The sequence below is a fragment of the Odocoileus virginianus genome, chromosome 1, assembly GCF_023699985.2.
Source record: "Odocoileus virginianus isolate 20LAN1187 ecotype Illinois chromosome 1, Ovbor_1.2, whole genome shotgun sequence".
NCBI classification, from domain to species: Eukaryota; Metazoa; Chordata; class Mammalia; order Artiodactyla; family Cervidae; genus Odocoileus; species Odocoileus virginianus.
The window spans coordinates 66,940,312-66,963,976 of NC_069674.1; the positions used below are offsets into that span (position 1 = coordinate 66,940,312).

General features: G+C 36.9%; 1 protein-coding gene across 1 annotated transcript in view; it reads left to right on the forward strand.

Moving 5' to 3' along the window:
- The window catches only part of COG5 (component of oligomeric golgi complex 5), a 268,380-nt gene that overhangs the window by 123,336 nt on the left and 121,379 nt on the right, over positions 1–23,665 (forward strand). Inside the window, 1 exon segment of the mRNA XM_070469136.1 lies at positions 22,149–22,314. Within this exon segment, the coding sequence (XP_070325237.1) occupies positions 22,149–22,314 (166 nt within the window).

Genomic DNA, 23,665 nt, shown 5'->3' on the forward strand with positions numbered 1-23,665 from the left:
AATTCGAGAGTAGGCATAATGTAAGTACAAGAAAAATTTTAAAAGTATGTTTATTTAATTCTACTTGAAAAATAGATTCTAAGATTTCTAATGTGTATTATATATAATATGAAATGTATTTTAAATATCATATGTATATGTAGATAGACGGTTAACAGATATTGAGTAGGCTTCCTTTGTCCAAATCACTGATACTCATTTAAGCTTTTCAGTGACCCAGTTAGGATGATATCATTGCTATTTCCATTTTACAAATGAGGAAACTGAACGCTTAATAATTGGTCAGAGGTCATACATCTAGTAAACGGTTTAGTTTGCCACTCTTATAATCACAGTGCCAGAAATTTTTTTAGAAATTTCTCGAGATTCTAAGATACCATTTTCCTGATGCTTAATTTTCTGAATTAGAAGAGCCTAATGGTATTGATGTAGTAGAATCAGCAAATTAAATATAAATCTCAGTTCTATATTTGCATCACACCCAGATAGTTGCTCCATTTGTACTGGACCCAAATTTTTAATTCATATTCTTTAAACCAAAAGTTTCATTTTGAAAAAAAATTTCATTTTGTGCATTTGTGTTGGACAGAACTAATTTTATAAATACTCACTTCTTCAGTCTCTAAATCAGGGAATATTTGATTTCTGATTCTCAGCTGTTGTAGTTATAAATAACTGACTGTCAGTTATGTTTAAATGAGCTTTTAAAGTTGATTATCATATATGTATAATGAAAAGTGAACAAATCATAGACACACATGTAGAATGAAATACTTCAAAGTGAACACACTTGTGAAATCAAAACACAGGTCAAGATATGGGACATTACCAGCACTCCTGGTGTCTCTTCACTCTCACTCACAATCACTATCTCTCCTTTCCTACAGATAACTTTTATTCTAACTTCTAACCCTGGAGTTTAGTTTTATCTGCCACCAATTATGTGTTAACGCTTGGTCTCACTATGAAGATAAAATGGTCATACTGTTGAAAAATACTTGTCTACATCAAATAAGAGAGGATACCTCATTCTTAAAGAAATATTCAAGGAATTCCAAGTCAGTTTTGAATTAACATGAATATCTCTATAGAAAATTGGTGCTGGCCCAGCTCATTTAGTTACAAGAAAGGAAGTAATCTAACATTTCAGAAAGGGCAGTGTCATAGAATTTTTGTATTCCTCTAGTGGTCATAATATCACTACATCAGAGATTAAACCTTTATTTATATGTACTGTTTAATATTTTTTACCTGTGAAGTTTTTATTGCTATGTATATATGTATATGTATGCATGTCTTTGATTTATGCAATTCTTAATATTTTACTGTATTTTAGAGTCATGGAAATGAAACCCAAAATGGTAGAAAGGAAATAGTATCACAGTTTGTAGAACTCAAATACTGTTTTTAATAGAGATGGGGGAAATGATTATCATTTAAAGACTAATTTGTTTTATTATATTCTCATATATTTCAAGCAGGAAAATATTTTCTAGGATAGTAGTTCCCAAGCAAACTCTATTTTATGTATGTTGTTACTTTATGTCCATTTTAATAATTGTCAAATATGACTTTGCTTCAGTTTTTAAATCACATTGAAATTAAACTGATCAACTTTAAGAAATTCATATTCCTTAAATATTGGTAGTGTTAAATATGCAGGTTTATGGAGTTAATCAAAAGATAATTAAGTGGGTAAATATTGTTGTTTGGCCAATTGCCTACATCTAATCAATGAACTTATGAGGATAAAGAGGAAAACATTTTTAAATCTTGTGCATCTACATGGGTAGATGTGGAATGATCTGCATGGAACTAAAGAACTGTAATTTTGTTGTATGTTTCAGTGTGATTTGGAGGAAAATAGGTTCTGCTTAGTGGATGGGAATATTGTCTCTTTGTTAAGGCTGTGCTGTGCTTAGACTGTCAGTCACGTCCGACTCTTTGCAACCCCGTGGACTGTAGCCCTCCAGGCTCCTTTGTCCTTGGGGATTCTCCAGGCAAGAATACTGGAGTGGGTTGCCATGCCCTCCTCCAGGGGATCTTTCCGACCCAGGGATCGAACCCAGGTCTCCCGCATAGCAAGCAGGTTCTTTACCATATGAGCCACCAATTATGTTATAGTTTGCTGACATTAACCATTAATATTTTTTAATTCATTTTTTCTTGTTAAATTCCATAGATATAAAGTAACCTTCTGAGTATAATTTGGCCTTCTCCATAATTTTCCTAAAGGAAGAAAATATACTGTCTTGCCAGTATTAACATTCTGGTTCACAACTTTTACAACATTGCTGCTGCTGCTGCTAAGTTGCTTCAGTCGTGTCTGACTCTCTGCGACCCCATAGATGGCAACCCACAAGGCTCCCCCACCTGGGATTCTCCAGGCGAGAACACTGGAGTGGGTTGCCATTTCCTTCTCCAATGCATGAAAGTGAAAGTGAAGTCGCTCAGTTGTGTCTGACTCTCAGCAACCCCATGGACCATAGCCTACCAGTCTCTTCCGTCCATGGGATTTTCCAGGCAAGAGTATTGGAATGGGCCACCATTGCCTTCTCTGTTTTACAACATTCCTCATGTGTAAATTGATATTTGTATTTATAGCATTATTTATGTCTGAATTTAGTCATGTGTGTCTATCTCCCTCAGACCTGGGTCCTCTGTGTTATTTTTACAGAGTCAGGTTTCTGGCTTAGCAGGATGAGATTATACCCTTATCAGTAATGGTGTCCCTGAGATAATGTTCTCAGGAACCAGGATGTCTTAGCAGAAAGTGCCTGTGTTTTGGAGCCTCTTTCCTTTTCCTTTTAGAAAGCAGCAAGTCAGAGGTGTCCTACAGCTGTCCCAGCAGGCAGTTTAGGAATTCAGGGTGAAACTAACCTTTATTGAATGCTCCTTCTCTGCCAGGCTTTGTGTTAGTCACTTTAGATTTGTTATCTCAACCACAGTAACAAAGACGTGAGGAAGACATAATTATCCACTTTTTAAGTTAAGGAAACAAAGGCCTGGAAAGGTTAGGAAATTAGCTGCAGATGAGTCAGCTATTAAGTAGTAGAGTCATGGTCTGGGGTCACTGCTTTTCCTCTTTCTTCAATAGGACCAAGCAGTTTATTCTAATTATGTTAAATAATTACATTTTAAATCTTCTGACAATTTGTGAAGCAATTTATATAAAAACAGTAATTTTTATAGTGTTAAAGTTTCTTTGGGAAGCCTCCATGGAATGACTAATCTAAACCAACTCCTCAGAACTTGTTTTTCTCTGGCCAACTCTCTTTTTTTCCATTCTCTGAAATGACTATTTTAGATTCTCCACTTTCTGTCAACCTTCCCCTCTCACCCCACACACCAACTAAGGCAGATGCTCTTAATTTCTGCTTCACAGAGGTGCCTCTCTATATACTATTTTTTGGATCCCATTTTCTTGGGAAACCTATGTCCTTTATGTTTCTGTCTCTCATGTCTTTGTTCTCTTTTACTTTATTTCTTCTCATCAGCATTTAATTTTACTCCTTTTATGCCACTCTCCCCTGTATTCTCTGTTTTTCAGTCTCAAAAGCTTTCTTTAGTTTTCCACATGCGCGTTTTCCTTCCTCCTCTAGGGATTTCGAGTTCTTTTTATGCCTGGAACACTCTTTCTACTTCCCATTAAAACAGATGCTGCAGGTTATATATATTGGATTCTCAAAATATATTTTCCCATCTATAAGAAACATTGAAAGAGTTAAATTTATTGTTAATATTTATTACAAACATAGACTAAAATAACTACAGCATTTTAATATTGATGTAATACTGCATACCTGAACTGTTATTTAGTTTATGGGCTCATAACCTGAATCAAGGTGTTCAGTAAACATGTGTCATTACTCGCATTTAATAATCAACTTCTGACATTAATTTGGTTCCTCAGAAAAGTTAGCTATCTTCTTTTATTGAGTATGTAGTTGGTGGCCATCATTTTTAATATCAATTAACTGTAAAAGTTAAATTTACTAAAAGAAAATTAGGGTAATTTCTTTTTGTAGCATTCTTTTTCTGAAACCAAAATTTTTAAAATAAATGCAGGTGACCTCTTTTTGATCATTACTGTTTTTCCCTAGTTAATTGCTTAATTGTTCTGTATTCATTTGTAGGTCTTAATAGCTTTGTGGTGTTACAAAGTCTCTACTACAGTATTACAGAATGTTTGTCTTGGAAGACATAAACTAAATAATTATTTACATACTAAGGAACAGTGTTTTCTTCTTACAGTACAAAACTGTAAACTGGTGACCTCACAAAGTCATGCTCTTTCTGTATGGAAAGGATTCCTAGTGATACCACTGCCACATTCTTTCTGCAGTGTTTAGGATTGATGACCCAGAGTACTTCTTCTGGTGAAGCATACCATTATCACCACATAAGAAAGAACATTCTTCATTTTGACAGGCAGTTTTTGTTCCAAATGTGGGGCTAGGTAAACGACCATCTGCAGCTCCTCCTTGACTCCTGTTTCTCTTTTTTACTGATCCTGAAAATCTTTCGTTGAAAGAAGCCAGACAAAGAAGAAGAGAACCTTATGGTATTTTCAGGATTGTAACAGACTCCATTATCTCAAGCTGTAACTAGCTTTCAAAATAGGTGACAGAGATTTTGATCTGGATGAGTTCCTGCATCACCATAGATACCAGGCCCCCACAGTGAAATGATGACATTTTAATAGGAAGATGGCTTTAGCTTGTGAATTGCAGGCTTTTCCAGTAAACAAGTGCAGGGCTTTCTAGAGGTTCTAGGGTGGAAGGGGATCATGTGCTTAACTTGTCTTTAAGATTATCAGGAAGAGTCTCTCAGCTCCATGCCAGGCTGGAATCTCCCCTGTGGTAATTGTTGCCAGTACTAGGAGGTAAACGTCTACAATCTGCCTTTTCCCTGAGTCAGAAAGCCTCCTTGGTCAGGTCCACATAAAGTACTGGTGCTTATCAGTTGTCAGCTAAAAGTACCGTGACAGCATGATCCAGACAAAGTCTCTCTAAGAGGACAATGTGGAATTGAAGTTCACTAAATAAATATCTACATAGCATATAGTAACTGATAATGATGTTATGAACCCTTTTAACTTACATTGTTAAAAATTCTGAAGCAGCTGTTGCTGCTGCCTAGTCACTTCAGTTGTGTCCAACTCTGTGAGACCCCATGGACTGTAGCCTGCCAGGCTCCTCTGTCCATGGAATTCTCTAGGCAAGAGTACTGGAGTGGGCTGTTGTGCCCGCCTCCAGGGGCTCTTCCCATCCCAGGGATCAAACCCACGTCCCCCGCATTGCAGGCGGATTCTTTACCGTCTGAGCCACCAGAGAAGCCCAAGAAGGCTGGAGTGGGGAGCCTATCCCTTCTCCAGGGGATCTTCCCAACTCAGGAATCGAACCGGAGTCTCCTGCATTGAAGGTGGATTCTTTACCAGCTAAGCTACCAGGGAAGCCCCTTCCAGCACAGAGAGACTACCAATTCAGATGTATTGTGTTGAAGATTTATGGAAGTTAAGCATTTTTCTAAGCTACAAAAGGAACTTTTTGGCAAAGTTGAACTCATTGACTACTTTCGTAATTAGTTATGGGAGTTCAGTTTGCAACAGGTTTTTTATTATTATTATTCTTTTCTTCTCTGTGTGCCCAGCAAACACCATAGTTGACTCAGTGTCAGCTGAGTCAAGCTGAATACCTGCTTTAAGAGGGCTAGCTTTCGTACTGTTAGTTGCTAGTTTTCCTGGCTGGTCACATGAATTCCAGAACAGATCTCATTATTTGAATTTACAGGAGCTCCTTTTGTATATTTGGTCCCAGTGTTTTTGCTGTTTACTAAATATAAAGTTCCAGTAATTTTTCAAAAATGTATGAAGCATTTTTCTTTTTTTTTTGAAGCATTTTTCTTGACACACGATAAACAATTTGAGGGAATGGCGAGATGGGTGAAGGGGGCCAAAAACTTCTAGTTATAAAATAGACAAGTCATGAGAATATAATGTACAGCATGGCACCTGTGGTTAATACTGTGTTGTATATTTGAAAGTTGCTAAAATCTTAAATGTTTTCACCACAAGAAAAAGCATTTTTGTTAACTATGTATGGTAATATGTTAACTAGACTTATTGTGGTAATCATTTTGCAATATACACAATTATCAAATTATGTTATATACATGAAACTAATATAATGTATGTCAGTTATATATCAAATTTAAAAATATATAAAAGATGATTACAGTAAGAGCCTTTCAAGTTACGCAGATCCAAAGATTTCATTTATTTTCTTTATTTTACCAGCCACAATGGATAACTTGCCACCCCGTCTCATCTGTTAGCTCCTATCACTGTAAGCTCTCCTTAGGGTTTAAACTGATCATCTATATTTTTCCCCTAAAGCTTAATAAGTCTTGTTTAGTGTATATTTGCTATTTTATCCGTAAATCTGAGCGGACACTAACTTGAACTCTTAACTTTCTAAATCAAGGGTTGGTGAAACTCCCGTCTTTGTATTGTCAAGTGCTAATTGTTCTTACATTTTTGTATGGTTAGAGGAAAAAAATGAAAGAACAATATACAGCAGTGACCGTATGTGGCATGTGTGGCTGCCAAAACATGAACTGTTTGCTGTCTTGCCCTTTAAGGACCTTAAGTGTGTGCTGATCCCTGCTTTAAATGATTGTCTTATCTTTATGCTGGGTGCTTTATCATGTTCCGTCCTTACATCCTTCCAGCTCTGTTTCCTCTTTTACAATATTTTAATTATCACATGGTATTTCTCTGTTTTAGTTTTATGTCAGATGTTAAGTAGTAGTATTTTTCTTGTTTTTGTATTTTTCAGTCATGTTCTTTTCTTATTCTTTGATATAATCTCTTGTTGCGAACAACCCACAGTAACATTGGTTGCTTTGTTATTTTACTGCTATTTTGCAGTGTAGATTCACATCTAACTAACTGCTTTCAGCCTTAAGGTCTTTTGGTGTTAGCTTTCCACAGTTTTTCAGTTCACTAAACTGTGAATAATTTTTTTCAATAACTACCTGAATTTTTATTGTATTTCATACAGAATTCTGTCACTACTCTTTGCTTAAAATTTGGTAATCACTCTTTACGTGTAATTGTCTATTCTTCAAAAATTCAGAATCTTTGTACTTGGATAACTCTATTTTATTTTACTCAATTTAAACAATCTTATGCAGACTTTTTATTAGAGTAGTAAATACTAAAGTTTTTATTTTGTAGTTTGGAAACTACAAAGAACCAGAACCAGATAACCATTTTGCATCACTGTGGATTAATTTGCATTGTCCATAGTTTTATATAACTGGAGGCACACAGTGTGTTCTTTCTTGTGTCTGGTTCTATCCATTCAATGTTTTTATTTTGAGATTGATTCCTGTTGTGTATATTGGTAGTTTTGTGTTATTTTTGTTGCTAATTAACATTGAGTTGCATATAAGTTACGTTTAGCGATTCACTTACTGACGGGCGGGTTATTTCTGGTTTCGGGCTGCTGCACATAAAGTGGCCGTGTACAGTCAGGTGCATGTCTTTGTGTCTGCATGTTTCCTTTTCCTTGAGTAAACATCTAAGGCAAAATGGTTGGGATTTTGCAAGGAATGATATGTTTACTTTCTGTAGAGACTGCTAGGTTTCCAAAGTGGTTCCATCGTTTTACAGCCCCTCATAAGGAGGTTAGAATTTCTGTTCCTCTAGATTGTCACCAAAGTTTTATGCTGGCAGTCTTTTTAAATTTTAGCCATCTTCATGGGAGTATAAGATTCTCACTGTAGTTTTACTTTGCCTTTTCTTAATTGATGATGTAACCAACTTTTCAAATGCCTAACAGTGAAAGGTATTTGCCTAACATTTAAAGACTTTATTGTCTTCCTATTGATTTGTTAGAATTCTTAATGTATTCTGGGTACTAGTCTTTTGTCATACATGTGAACTGTAAATATTTTCTCCCATCCTATGGATTGCCTTTTTTCTTTTAGCAGTGTTATTAAGGTGTAATTTATGTTTTTCGTAACGTTTGTGCACTTAAACATATAGTTTGATGAGTTACTAAATTTTTGCATTTGTGCAACTATTTCACAGTTCAGGTATTTTTTTTCTTAAGCTACTGTCACCACCAAGTAGTTCCCTCATGACTGCTTGTAGTCAGTTCTTCCTCCTGCCCTCAAACCCAGGGAATCACTGATTTGCTTTCTATCTGTCTACATAGTTGCCATTTTCTAAAAGTGTCATACAAATGGAACCATACATTTGGTCATCTTATGTATCTAGCTTGTTTCACTTAGTATGTTTATATAGCTTCATCTATGTTGTTGCATGAATGGTGGTGGTGGTTTAGTTGCTAAGTCATATTTGACTCTTGTGACCCCATGGACTGTAGCCTGCCAGACTCCTCTGTCCATGGAATTTCCCAGGCAGGAATACTGGAGTGGGTTGCCCTTTCCTTCTCCAGGGAGATCTTCCCGACCCAGAGATCAAACCCAGGTCCTCTGTATTGCAGATGAATTCTTAACCACCTGAGCCACACTTCTTTCCCACTATTGCATGTGTAAGTACTCCTTTTTACTGCTGAGTAATTCTTACAGTTTTGGGGTGTTAAGAATAATGCCGCCTTGTTTTTCCCCTTGACATCATCTTTTATTTTTTTTAATTTGGATTGTGTCTTGTTTCTTCTTCCTTTTTAAAAAATATTTATTTATTTTGGCTTCATTGGGCTCAGTAGTTGAGATATGCAGACCCTAAGGCTTAGTTCCCAGAGCAGAGAGCAAGCTTGTGTCCCCTGCATTGCAAGGCAGATTCTTAACCACTGGACCACCAGGGAAGTCCCCGTTTCTTGTTTCTTTTTCAGTTCAGTCACTCAGTCGTGTCCGACTCTTTGCGACCCTATGAGTCGCAGCATGCCAGGCCTCCCTGTCCATCACCAACTCCCGGAGTTTACCCAAACCCATGTCCATCGAGTCGGTGATGCCATCCAGCCATCTCATCCTCTGTCGTCCCCTTCTCCTCCTGCCTCCAATCCTTCCCAACATTAGAGTCTTTTTCCAGTGAGTCAACTCTTCGCATGAGGTAGCCAAAGTACTGGAATTTCAGCTTCAGCATCAGTCCATCCAATGAACACCCAGGACTGATCTCCTTCAGGATGGACTGGTTGGATCTCCTTGCAGTCCAAGGGACTCTCAAGAGTCTTCTCCAACACCACAGTTCAAAAGCATCAGATCTTGGGCACTCAGCTGTCTTTATAGTCCAACTCTCACATCCATACATGACAACTGGAAAAACCATAGCCTTGACTAGACGGACCTTTGTTGGCAAAGTAATGTCTCTGCTTTTTAATATGCTGTCTAGGTTGGTCATAACTTTCCTTCCAAGGAGTAAGCACTTTTAATTTCATGGCTGCAGTCACCATCTGCAGTGATTTTGGAGCCCCCCAAAAATAAAGTCTGTCGCTGTTTCCATTGTTTCCCCATCTATTTCCCATGAAGTGATGGGACCAGATGCCATGGTCTTAGTTTTCTGACTGTTGAGCTTTAAGCCAACTTTTTCACTCTCCTCCTTCACTTTCATCAAGAGGCTTTTCAGTTCCTCTTCACTTTCTGCCATAGGGGTGGTGTCATCTGCTTAGCTGAGGTTATTGATATTTCTCCTAGCAATCTTGATTCCAGCTTGTGCTTCTTCCAGCCCAGCGTTTCTCATGCTGTTTCTTTTTTAAAATATTTTAAAAATTGAAGTATAGTTGATTTATAATATTATATTGGCTTCAGGCATACAACACAATGGTTCAATATTTTTACAGATTATACTTGATTTAGATTTATTGTAAAATAATGGCTATTTTCCCCTATTCTGTACAGTATATCCTTGTTGCTATTTCCTGTTTCTTGATCAGGCTTTTATTAACTTTTTTTTTTCTAAAAGATGTAATCTTTTATGAAGGGCAAATTTTTTTAGTTTTGATAAAAGCCAGTTTACTCATGCTTTCATTTGCGTGTTATATATGAAATTTTTGCCTACCCTAATGTTGGAAAGCTTTCCTCCTGTGTTTTCTTTTAGAAGTTTATAATTTTTTGTTTTAAGTTTAATTTTTATGTACAGTATTTAAGGGTCAGTTTTTTCTTATAGACAAATAGTTGTTGGAGCACCTTTTGTTGAAAAAGGTTATTTTTTTCTTCCACTGAATTACTTCATTGTGAATTTGAATGTATTTTGGCACCTTGAGAACATTTAATTCACAGTCTTTCTCCTAATGGTTTTAATATCTATTGATGATTTTTGCCCAAATCTTTTTATTTTTTTCAGTAGAGATTGTGAAAGAGTGATTTTCTGTTTTTATTATTAGTTTGTACTTGTTAGTTGTGATTCTTTTGTAAAGAAGAATTTTTGATTGAAAGGGTACTTGGTTACCTTGAACTGCAGTTACTTTTTAAAATGATGGATAAATATTTAGATTTTGCACTTTTATTACCAACTTACAGAGTAAGGAGTTTATATATTAAGTCACCTCCCTGGTAGTAAATGGGATATAATTTTGTTCTCTTTTGTTTTTCTTTTATTTTTTTTTAAAGTATTGTTATGGATTCACATGTTTTTATGTATTGTGTTTTCATCAATTTGGTGCTGGATGAAACTTGAGAGTACTGTAGCAACAAGCTTGACCCACAGTGTTTTAAACAGGGGTTTATCTGGATGTGGGTGGTGCTAACATTGTTTCAGCTACTTCACAAGCATTAATCCATGTTCACAGTGTAGAGACGGAGTGTCAACTGCCAGCCCAAAGGCATGTTACAGAATCCTTTTTCAAAATTGCCTCAGCAGACGTATTGTTACGTCTCATTGACCAGATAGGTCTCACAGTCACCCCAAGTGTCAGGAGGACTATGAAAACAAGAACCTGACAAAGAGGAACAAAATTGTCAGTGTTGGCTTAAGCTACTCATGCAGTGTGTGCACGTTGACATCCATGGAGAAAATTAGGTTTTAATAATAAGAAAGAAGGAGGGAAAGAAGTTTTAGGGAATACCTAATAATGGTTGCCATAAATATATTTGGTAAAATAAGGAATGACTAGAATTGTTATATTGTATTGCTTTATTTAAAAGTAAGACACATATGCACATTTAAGTTAAAAATTTGTGTTTGAGTAAGATTTGGGTGCTTGCAACATTAATGTCTCATGATTACTTTTGTTTTCCTATAAAATTCATTTTATTATTGAACACATTTTTAGTGTCCTTGAAATATTATTTGCTATTATTTAATGTGATGAGAATATTATTCGGAGTACTGGCATCACTTTAAAACTTTTACTTAATGCCGAACTATAATTAGTGTGGACTGTGCACTCCAGATTCATTTGATAAAAAAAATCTGAAAGTTAAAAGGACCTTTTTTTGTGTATTGATCTTTCTTACCTTCTCCATTTTTTAAGGCCCTCTCTGTGTTATTCTTTTTTGCAGAACCTTCCTCTTCCAGTGCATGTTCACTTTCATTCTTTTTTCTCCTTTTTCTTCTTACACTCATTTTCCCCAGTCCTTTTTCCCTGCTGCTTCTCAAAAAGGGCTAGAATAAAGTTGATTTTTGGTTGATAAGATCATACTGCACTATTAAGTGTTCTTCTTAGTTTCTTAATTTCATTTGGGTTATGCACTGTTGACTGCTGATTGTTAACAGGTTCTGAAATAATTATATTAGGTTAGATGAGAAGTACATATCAAGCATTAGTGGACTGCATGCTACTGAATCAGAAAAGCCTCTGGTAAGTTCTGGATCACAACCAAGATAGTTAATATAATTCTTGCCTTTAAATTGCATTATTTAATGTGATTCTCTCTTCCTTCAATACTTGTAATCTCCCTTGGGGCTCCATTAAGTCTTCAGTGTTATAGACATAGCTTCAAAAAAGTATCCAATGTATGTATCATGTTAGGGTATAGAGATATTATAAATTGCTATAAATATTTTGACCTGTTATACACTTATTATGTATATAGTGTTGTGAATTTATTGACACTACTCTTGAGAAAATATTTGGATTTTAGAATTCCTCAGTTATTGTGCATGATTAAGTTGCTGTGCTTTTTACTGTATTAAATTTACCTGAAAACTAGCCTACTTCTATTAAATACGTATTCTACTGAGGGAGTGGTTTAAAGAATTATCTGCTTAGCAATAAAAATTCTTAAATTTGTATCCTTTCTATGCTATAAAAAATAAAATAATAAACTTTTTTTCTTCAGCAGTAAGGATTTTCTATATAGTTGAAGATACTTGTTCTTTAAATTTTTGCTTGAACTGGCTTTGCATTTTTCTCACTATAACCTCTTTGTTTTTCAGAGACTGAGAACATGTAGATGATTTCCCTCCCCACCTCCCTCCCCACCTTTCTCCATCACTCCCCCTTTCACATGTGATTCTGGGAGTTCCTATTTTTGTCTTATTTTAGTTAAGCATGAGATGGCTTATAATGAAACTTTGAGGAAATCCTGTAGTCCTGAAACCACACTAATAACCAAAACAGAATAGCAGCAGGAAATTTTATTTTCTTTATTTGTCCTTTTCCTTCCCTCCGCTCATTGTATTTTTTTATATATTAAACTTGTGGCTGAGACAGTAAAGAATCTGCCTGCAGTGTGGGATGCCTGGGTTCGATCTGATCTCTGGGCTGGAAAGATCCCCTGAAGGAGGGCATGGCAACCCACTCCAGTATTCTTGCCTGGAGAATCCCCATGGACAGAGGAGCCTGGCAGCCTACAGTTCACGGGGTCACAAAGAGTCGGACACTACCGAGTAACTAAACACATCTATTAATTATATGAAACCCAAAGAAAGAGAAGTTAACTGCTAAAGATTTAGTTCATTAGGGAAAAAAGAACTTTTGTAAAGAAAGGGAAAGCCTTGACAATGAGGAGTGTAGTTGCTGGCCATCAGAAGTTGACAGTGGCCAACTGAGAGCCATCATTGAAGCCGATCCTCTTACCACTACATGAGAGATTGCCTAAGAACTCAATGTCCACAATTCTATGATCATTTGGCATTTGAAGCAAATTGGAAAGGTGAAAAAACTTGGTACGTGGGTGCCTCTTGAGCTGACCAGAAGTCAAAAAAATCATTATTTAAAGGTGTCATCTTCTCTTATTGTGTGCAACAACAGCGAACTATTTCTTGATCAGGTTGTGAAGTGCGACGAAAAGTGGATTTTATGTAACAGTCATCAATGACCAGCTTAGTGGTTGGGGAGAGAAGAAGCTCCAGCGCACTTCCCAAAGCCAAACTTGTACCAAAAAAAGGTCATGGACACTGTTTGGTGGTTTGCTGCCTGTCTGATCCACTATAACTTTCTGAATCCTAGAGAAACTATTACGTCTGAGAAATATGCTCTGCAAATGGATGAGATGCATTGAATGTGGCAACACCTGCAGAAGGCATTGGTCAGCAGAAAGGGCATGATTCTTCTGCATGACAGTGCCCAGCCACATGTCGCATGACACTTCAAACATTGAATGAATTGGGCAATGAAGTTTTGATTCATCTGCCATATTTACCTGATCACTTCTTCAAGCATCTTGACAACCTCTTGCAGGGAAAACACTTCCACAACCGGCAGGAGACAGAAAATACTTTCCAAGAGTTTCATCGAGTCCTGAAGCATGGATTTTTATACTACAGGAATAAACCAACTTATTTCTCATTGGCAAAAATGTGTTGATTAATAAAGATATGTTTGAGCCTAGTTTTAAATATTTAAAACTCAGGGTCCAAAACTGCAATTACTTTTGTACCTAATAGGAGATATTGCTCCTTGTCAGTAGTTTATTTCTTTCTAGAAAGCATGGTATTTTTCAAATGTGTTCGTTTTATTTTGAGATCTCTTATAAATGCCAAAAAACTGGTATATCTGGAGGTCTAGAGTCAGGTGGCGACAGGGTGAGCTGTGGAAGAGTATAGAATAGGAAGTGAAGGGACTGAGGCCTAAAATTGGCCTGCTAGTAAGCCACTTTGGATCTGTCTTCTTAGTACCTTAGACCTAACTGTAAAATGAGCTTTGTAATATTTATTCTACTTATATTGTGTTGACAAAAGAAAATAAGTGGATACAGAGGCCATTTTAAACATTACTACCTAGGGGAGAAGGCATCTTCATGTAGTATACTGTTTCCACAGATTAGGGTAGAACCTAGCAATGAATATAGATCTCCTAAGAAATACCAGGAATAGGTCTGATTTTGTAAAGAGGGATTTGGGTAGGTGGTGTAAGGAAACAGAGAAGTCCTAGAGCTAATCTTGGAACACTGGGAAAATAGGCCCAAAGAATAGGCAGCTCCAAGATGAGCAGTGAATTGTTCATGTTGTGTTTGCACAGTTTGCCTATGGGATGAGAAAGTGTTCTATTAAGGACAGTTTGTGATTTTACTGATTTCAGCTTTGTTGAAGTTGCGATTTGCAGCAGAACGTGGGGAGCCAGGTGAGTGTGGCAAGGAGTTAACTGTTTGCCGCTGAATTTAAACTATCAAACTTTACAGAGAACACAGTGGCCCTGGGTACTAGGAAAGAAGGAATTTTTTTATGAGCAATTTTCAGGGAAACTTGAAACTTGAGGATATTGTAGGTAAGCAAGGTTGGCTAACCTGCTTATTTGTACAGAAAGATAACAGAGGTACTGATTTCCAAACACTGTAGGTTGGTAGCAGTCATGCTGAGGTTTTATCATTTCCCATTAAAATTCAAAGTGAAAACAAGGCAACTGCTTACTCTGAGAATTTCCCTTTATTCTCCTTGTTATTTAAACAAACTTTCTTTTATAAAGTTATGATAGTAGATAGTAAAGTTTTTTAAAATATCCTTACTTAGCAAGCAGTGCAGAAGACCCCAGTTTGATTCCTGGATTGGGAAGATCCCCTGGAGAAGGGGTAGACTATCCACTCCAGTATTCTTGGGCTTCCTTGGTGGTTCAGCCTGCAATCCGGGAGACCTGGGTTCGATCACTGGGTTGGGAAGATCTCCTGGAAGAGGGCATGGCAACCCACTGCAGTTTTCTGGCCTGGAGAATTCCATGGACAGAGGAGCCTGGCAGGCTCCAATCCATGGGATTGCAAAAAGTCTTGGACACAACTAAGCAAGTTTCATTTACTTAGTAAAGTAACAGCACTTATTGGCCATTTTCCTTAGTTACTTTCAAATTTTATTTTACTGCTTAAAGAAAGTCTTGGAAGGAAAGTTATGACCAACCTAGATATCATATTAAAAGGCAGAGACATTACTTTGCCAACAAAGGTTCATCTAGTCAAGTCTGTGGTTTTTCCAGTGGTCTTGTATGGATGTGAGTTGGACTGTGAAGAAAGCTGAGTGCCGAAGAATTGATGCTTTTGAACTATGGTGTTGGAGAAGACTCTTGAGAGTCCCTTGGACTGCAAGGAGATCCAACCAGTCCATCCTAAAGGAGATCAGTCCTGGGTGTTCATTGGAAGGACTGATGCTGAAGCTGAAACTCCAGTACTTAGGCCACCTCATGTGAAGAGTTGACTCATTGGAAAAGACCCTGATGCTGGGAGGGATTGAGGGCAGGAGGAGAAGGGGACGACAGAGGATGAGATGGCTGGATGGCATCACCGACTCGATGGACATGAGTTTGAGTAGACTCTGGGAGATGGTGATGGACAGGGAGGCCTGGCATGCTGCGATTCACGTCGTTGCAAAGCGTCGGACAGAACTGAGTGACTGAACTGAACTGAACCAAAAGAAAGTCAGACTTTAGTTGGTACTAAAGTTATTTGCAGTAAGCATGAACTTTAAAATCCATACGTTTTAATGTTTGAATCCCTGCTCTGCCTTTATTCTTTGTTGTCTTGGAGCTTCTGCTGACTTCTCTATTCCTCAGTTTCCCTCTCTTTCAGTAGGGAACAGTACAGCTACTTTGAATGTTTTGTTAGAGAGGATTAGATCTCACATGTGTAAAAGCCCCTAAAATAATGCTTGGTTCATAATAAGGCCTTACTGGATGACTGCAGTAGAAAAATTAGATTTATCATAATTATCCAGATTCCTTGGCCTCATTCTAAAACCTGTCAAATTAGCGTATCTGAAGTTGAGATCCAAGCATATGCGTATTTAAATTCTAATGAAATACACCTAAAATGAAATCGATCACCATCAGTGTTCAGTAGCATTAGGTATGTTCATGTTAGTTAATGTCACACATCCAGTCTCCAGAAGTCTCACTGGACTGAAACTGTGTCTATTTGACAACTTTTATCCCTCTCTATCCCTGAGTCCCTGGTAACCACTGTTCTACTGTCTACGAATTTGTCTGTATATGTACAGTCTTCATATCAGTTCAGTTCAGTCGCTCAGTCATGTCCGACTCTTTGTGACCCCATGAGTTGCAGTACGCCAGGCCTCCTTGTCCATCACCAACTTCCAGAGTCTACTCATACTCGTCCATCAAGTCAGTGATGCCATCCAGCCATCTCATCCTCTGTCGTCCCCTTCTCCTCCTGCCCCCAATCCCTCCCAGCATCAGGGTCTTTTCCAATGAGTCAACTCTTCGCATGAGGTGGCCTAAGTACTGGAGTTTCAGCTTCAGCATCAGTCCTTCCAATGAACACCCAGGACTGATCTCCTTTAGGATGGACTGGTTGGATCTTGCAGCCCAAGGGACTCTCAAGAGTCTTCTACATCACCATAGTTCAAAAGCATCAATTCTTTGGAGTTCAGCTTTCTTCACAGTCCCAACTCTCACATCCATACATGACCACTGGAAAAACCATAGCCTTGACTAGACGGACCTTTGTTGGCAATGTAATGTCTCTGCTTTTTATATAAATGATATGTAAATAATATTATCTTCATAATACGTAGCCACACAGTACTTTTTTGTGACTGGTTTATTTTGCATAGCATGATATGTTCACCCATGTGGTAGCATGTGACAGGATTTCTTTTTAAGACTGAATATTATTTCATTTTCTTCATCCATTCAGTGGACACGTGGGTTCCAAGCATGTGCATTTTTTTCCCTGATGCTCTTAACCCTCTTATTTTAGACTGTATGGTGAAAATGTAATTAACAGAAAAGTACATACCTCATAAGAGTATAGCTCAATGAATTTTTCACAAAGCAAACAAACATACATAACCAGCACTCAGATTAAAAAAATGAAAACTTACCAGCAATCTCAGGTCTTCCTTATGTGTCCCTTTTTAGTTAACAAGCTCCCTCAGGTAGTTCTTTTATTACCAAAAGTTTGAGATTGACTAATAGGGGCACCTGCATTGGTTTAGGTATTTGTGTAGTTCTCTTACCTATCAGATATTATATTAGTCGATTTAATTTCCACAGTGTGCTCATTCACAGACTTTTGTATGTGCTATTCCTCTGCTTGGAGTGGTTTTCCTTTTGCTTTCCTGACTCCTTCTGTAAATCTTCGACTCCTCCTCATCTCCGGCTCCCAACACCTTCCCATGACAACTTCACTTTGGGTCTTGGCTGGGCCTTCTTCCTTTAAGGAGAATTTCCTGACTTCTCTATCCTTCTTTCCCTCCCCAGTTCTAAGTTAATCACCTCTCCTATTAAACTATCCATTTCTCCTCTAATTTATCATAGTACATTCTAATTGCTGCTTTAATTGTCTTTATCGCCCATCAGACCATAGATATTGAAGGGTCAGACGGTCCAGTATTTGCTTCAGTTTTTTTAAATCCCCAGTACCTTGCCCAGTGCTCGCATAAGTAAATGATGTACACTGAATGATCGTACAATCATGTGTTAGTATTTGCAAGGGTACTAGAATTCATCTAGTCCAGTCCCCTGATTTTACAGATGAGGGAACTGAAAGTCTGATGTTTATTACTAATAAGAACCCAGAAAAACCTGCTGGTCAAAATATGTGGTATTTGTTTGCGATGAGAGAGAATGATGGGAAAAGAACACTAATGTTTATTATATTTAGGAGGTATTCTTTGCTGGAATCATAGCTAGACAAAATGATTTCATTCCCAGTTTTTCTAATGTTCCAGTTGTTATTCTGCTTAGAGTATTCTATCACCTCATTTCTGTTCTCTCACTCTCACCAATTCTGTTCTTTATTCCCTTTGTGATTAAAAGTTTCCAACATGCTATATTTTATTATTTATTACATCAGTTTAGCTTGCTACTCAGTCTAGGTTCCTATGATTATCCAGTTCAAAAGTGTTCTCGTCTCCAACTGAGAACGCCCCGTTGGCACCTGAGACTCCGCATGTCTCACAGTGAGCACTTCATTAACAACAGCCGTTCAGCCTCTCATCCCACCACTCCTCCACCCACTTGCCCAAATGATCTCCTTCTTTTGATTTTCTTTTTTCTTTTTCTGTCCTTTCAGGCCCCCACACTTGAAGAAACTTCCATATATGGTAGACTCTTCCTTCCCTCTTGTCCATCATAGTCAGTCAGTAGACAGTTTCTTTTCAGTGTTTCAGAATCTCTCCTGTCTGTCCTGTTCTTTGTTTTTCATTGCAACTCCCTAGTCCAAGCTATTTTTCCTTCTTTTCTTTTTTTTTAAAAACTATTGCCAGAGCTGATGTAATTATTTTTATTTCCTTAAACATCTTAGATTATGATAATTTTATTACATGAATCATTTTTCTGTTACCAGTAGTATTAAATAGAAATTTCACAGAATGCAGTCCAAGGTTGTCAGTGACCAGACCCTTATTTGCCAGGGTTGTCTTTTTTCCCCCCACATATGCAAAACTTCTGGTAGTAAAATCTATATACCACTCCTTAAGCATACTCAGTAATTTTCCTCTGTCGTTTCTCTGTGTATTTGGTTCTTTTTACCAGAAAATCCTATCTTTCACATGAACAAATGATTCTCATTTTTCAAAGTCTGGCAGAGTCATCTAGTCAAGTGGTTTCCAAATGTTGGTTCCCAGGTGGCTGCATCTGAAGAGCTTTAAAATATAATAACCAGGCCTCAGTCTGATCCAGCTGAATCAGAATTTTAGAGTTGGGATCTTGTTGGCTACATTTTTATTTAAAAAAAAAAAAAAAAAAGGAACTTCAGCCAGCTTTGGAAATCTATCCTCCAGAATATTAGAAACAAAAGCAAAAATAAACAAATGGGACCTAATGAAACTTAAAAGCTTTTGCACAACAAAGGAAACTATAAGCAAGGTGAAAAGACAGCCCTCAGATTGGGAGAAAATAATAGCAAACAAAGCAACAGACAAAGGATTAATCTCAAAAATATACAAGCAACTCCTCCAGCTTAACTCCAGAAAAATAAATGACCCAATCAAAAAATGGACCAAAGAACTAAACAGACATGTCTCCAAGGAGGACATACAGATGGCTAAAAAACACATGAAAAGATACTCAACATCACTCATTATCAGAGAAATGCAAATCAAAACCACAATGAGGTACCATTACACGCCAGTCAGGATGGCTGCTATCCAAAAGTCTACAAGCAATAAATGCTGGAGAGGGTGTGGAGAAAAGGGAACCCTCTTACACTGTTGGTGGGAATGCAAACTAGTACAGCCGCTATGGAAAACAGTGTGGCGATTTCTTAAAAAACTGGAACTAGAACTGCCATATGACCCAGCAATCCCACTTCTGGGCATACACAGCAAGGAAACCAGATCTGAAAGAGACACGTGCACCCCAATGTTCATCGCAGCACTGTTTATCATAGCCAGGACATGGAAGCAACCTAGATGCCCATCAGCAGACGAATGGATAAGGAAGCTGTGGTACATATACACCATGGAATATTACTCAGCCATTAAAAAGAATTCATTTGAATCAGTTCTAATGAGATGGATGAAACTGGAGCCCATTATACAGTGCGAAGTAAGCCAGAAAGATAAAGACCATTACAGTATACTAACACATATATATGGAATTTAGAAAGATGGTAACAATAACCCTATATGCAAAACAGAAAAAGAGACACAGATGTACAGAACAGGCTTTTGGACTCTGTGGGAGAAGGCGAGGGTGGGATGTTTCAAGAGAACAGCATTGAAACATGTATATTATCTAGGGTGAAACAGATCACCAGCCCAGGTTGGATGCATGAGACAAGTGCTTGGACCTGGTGCACTGGGAAGAACCAGAGGGATGGGGATGGGGAACACATGTAACTCCATGGCTGATTCATGTCAATGTATGACAAAACCCACTACAATATTGTAACGTAATTAGCCTCCAACTAATAAAAAATAAATAAATTAATTAAAAAAAATAAAATTTATGAATTCAGGATACAGAGGGGAGAGCTGAGTTCCTCAAGAGTTACTTACATAATTTTTTGAGGAACCCCCATAGTGTTTTTCATAGTGGCTGCACTAATTTACATTCTCAGCAACAGTGCATGAAAGTTCCCCTTTTTCCACATCCTTGCCAACACTTATTTGTTGTCTTTTTGATGATAACCATTCTGATACTAGATGCTTCTTTAATGTTGCCCTGAACATGTTACTGTTTTGAAAGTTTTTGATAGTTAATTTTTGGAGTAGAAACTTAAGAAGACCAATTTTGACTAGATCTCTCAAGTCAAATAAGACTCCAAATGTTTTCAGTTAACATATGCATATAACTTTCAATGTACATTCTTTGTAAGCTATTGAAGTTACATAATTATTATAAGTTACTGAAAACCTATATGTTGAGAAACTGATATTTGGATCCTTTGAGGATAATAAAGGCAATAAATATAATGTTATAATATGTGTCTGTATTCTAGTTTTTAAGGTGAAGATATTCTTTGAAATTGGTCAGGTAGTGCTTTCTTAGATTATATAGACTTTTGAATAGTGATAAGGGAAATGTGTTTACAGCTGCCTAATTTTCATCCTTGATATCTTCTAAAAGCAAATGCATGTTTTAATATGAAACAATGTCCATTTGCTACTTGTTCTTGTTTAATTACAAAATGATCTAAAATGGGTGTTCACCAACCATGTTTCCTGATCTTGTCTCTAAACTGACCCTACCCTGCTGCTGAGTGTGTGTATGCTACGTACTCTTGCTATCACCAGTAGACTTAAGAAATAACATTTTGTGTTATATATACTCAACAGTCAAGAAAATGTTAACGAAATAATGTCAATTTTTAGCTGTGTGCCTTTAATGACAGATGCTGAGTCATAAATGAAAGAGGAATTTCAGCTATTTGGACCTATAACTATGTTGATGTAGATCTACCTTGTTAATTCAGTCATTTACTTAATGACAAATCACTGTAGACTGAATCTACTCACCGGTAGTGTTTCTGCTTCGCCCTCGTTGCTTCCCCCTGTCTACTTCAGCCACCACCATGGCCTGATTGCTCTTTCACTAGCTATCGAGCACATTTCCACCTCAGTTCTTTTGTTGATGCCCCTGCCCAGATCTATATTTCCCTAGATTTCCCAGATGTTGATTTCTGTTTAATACTACCTTTGAGATGCATTCCCTGACTCTTCCCTCTATAATAATACACATCATTCTCTATTTTTATTCCCTGCTTTCTTTTCTATAGCATTTATCACTACCTGATACTCTCTTATATTTATTGTTTACATATTTCTCAGTAAATATAAGTTCCATAAGGGCAGAAACTCAACTGGTTTTATTTACCAGTATAGTTCTAGCAGATAGAAGCAAGATAGACCCCATAATGGGCACTCTCTCTATATATTTGTAGTTTCAGTGAGTGAATGAAGGAAGATAATACAATGAAAAGTAGTATCAGTTCACAAGGCTTAGCGCACAGTTTACTCTGCACAATTTATTTCTTTCTAAACAAATATAGGGTTGTTAGTTCTTACATGGCTCTCTTCATAGAGATTAATGGTAAATTTCAAGTAAGCTCCAATAATATGAAAGATTCTTTATTTTGTGATTATCCTTTAAAGGAGGAGGAAAAGGGAAAGGGAGGAAATCATACACATGGTATTTAACTTTGTCTTGTAAAAGAAGTAATGACTAAAAATAACACTTGTTCCAGATGCATTATTTTTGTTCTTGTTTGTAATAATTTTAAAAATTATAGTAACTGCTCAAGTACCACTTAGATTTGTAGATTTATATTTATTTTATATTTATTTATTTATGTTTATTTCCTATTTATTATATCTTTTCCCACCCCACCCCACCACCACCTCTTTAAAGAATCCAACCCAGGTCGGAACTGCTCTTCAGGTTTTCCATAATCTTGGAACTTTGAAGGACACTATTACCAATGTTGTGGATGGATATTGTGCTGCAATAGAAGAAAATATCAACAGTGCATTAGATATCAAAGTTTTGACTCAGCCTTCCCAGTCAGCTGTGAGAGGTATGAATGTGGTTTATATTTAGCTTCATTTATTTATTTATAACTGAAAAGTCCTTTGAATAGTATGTGAAGCATTCAAGTTTCAAAGTAATCTAATGACTCACTTTTTAGTAGACAGAAAATGAGAGAAGAAATTTTGTTTTAGAATTTATTTATAACTTTTGTCTAATCAGTGAGTTGAACTGGCCAATTGGTATATTCAGAACTTCTAGATAAAAACTATAAACTGTGGCTTTATTTAGTTCAGAGGAAACAGATGCAAGGGAAAAAAAGGAACATTTTTCTTTCTGAAATCCTTATCCTCACATGTACTTCTTATTGAGGCAGAAAATATTTTTTAAGGAAATACAATCTCTATTATACTTTATCTTTCTGGGCATGTATAATTCTGGCACTCAGGAGCAATAACAGCTGAGTGTGGAGATAGGTAGACGCTTATAAAGCTTTGGGAACATTACAACTATATCGAAATCTAAGGAAAACCCAAGCAGGTTGATAAAAGACAGCAGTCCCCAACCCTTTTCCTGTAAAACCATGCCTGATGGTGACATTCACGTATATAACACACTTCATAGAGAGGAGAAACTGGGTGCCTCTCATTTTCCTAAGCAATCCTAACTTTGCATTTCTCTCCTTAAAATCTTTTGTCTTTCCTGTTAATATGGATGAACTGTACTTGCTCCTAACAGAGGCAAATACTCTACTTTTGCCTTAGATCCCATCACTCAAAGAAAGGCATTGCTTTCATAGATCCCTTCTCTCTACCACATCATCAGTTTTTCATTGTATCTCTTTCCCATCACATACAATCATGCTATTTATTTTCTTCTACTTAAAGACAAACAAATCTGTCTTACTCCATTTCTTTCTTCAGTTTTACTGCCTTATTTTATTCAGACTATTGAAAAAATTCCCCAGAGTGTTTTTTAATGCCTATTAAAAAAGTTTTCTCCTCTTCCCATTTTTGTATTGAACAGGATATTCTAGTATCATAGTTTTCCATGTAAACTTAATAACAGTTCTTGATGCAGAGCTAATACTAAAACATTTTCAGCCATTGATTATTATTTTTATGTTTGCTATATAAACATAACTTTAAATAACAGAGTGTGTCCCTCATAAATAATTTGTACAAGATAAAAAGAGATAAAAGAATCTTTGATCTTAAAGGGATTTTTAAAGGTTAGCCCTAGCCTCTGAATAGGTCTGTATTAAGACCATCCCAGGAGAACAGCTTTGAAAAGAAATTGCCAGAGGAGATTTCCCTCTCAGCTTTTCCCAGCAATTATTCTCAGAAAGTTTGATCTAATGTTTAAATTTCCAGAAGGAGTTTAATCTCATTCTCTATTGT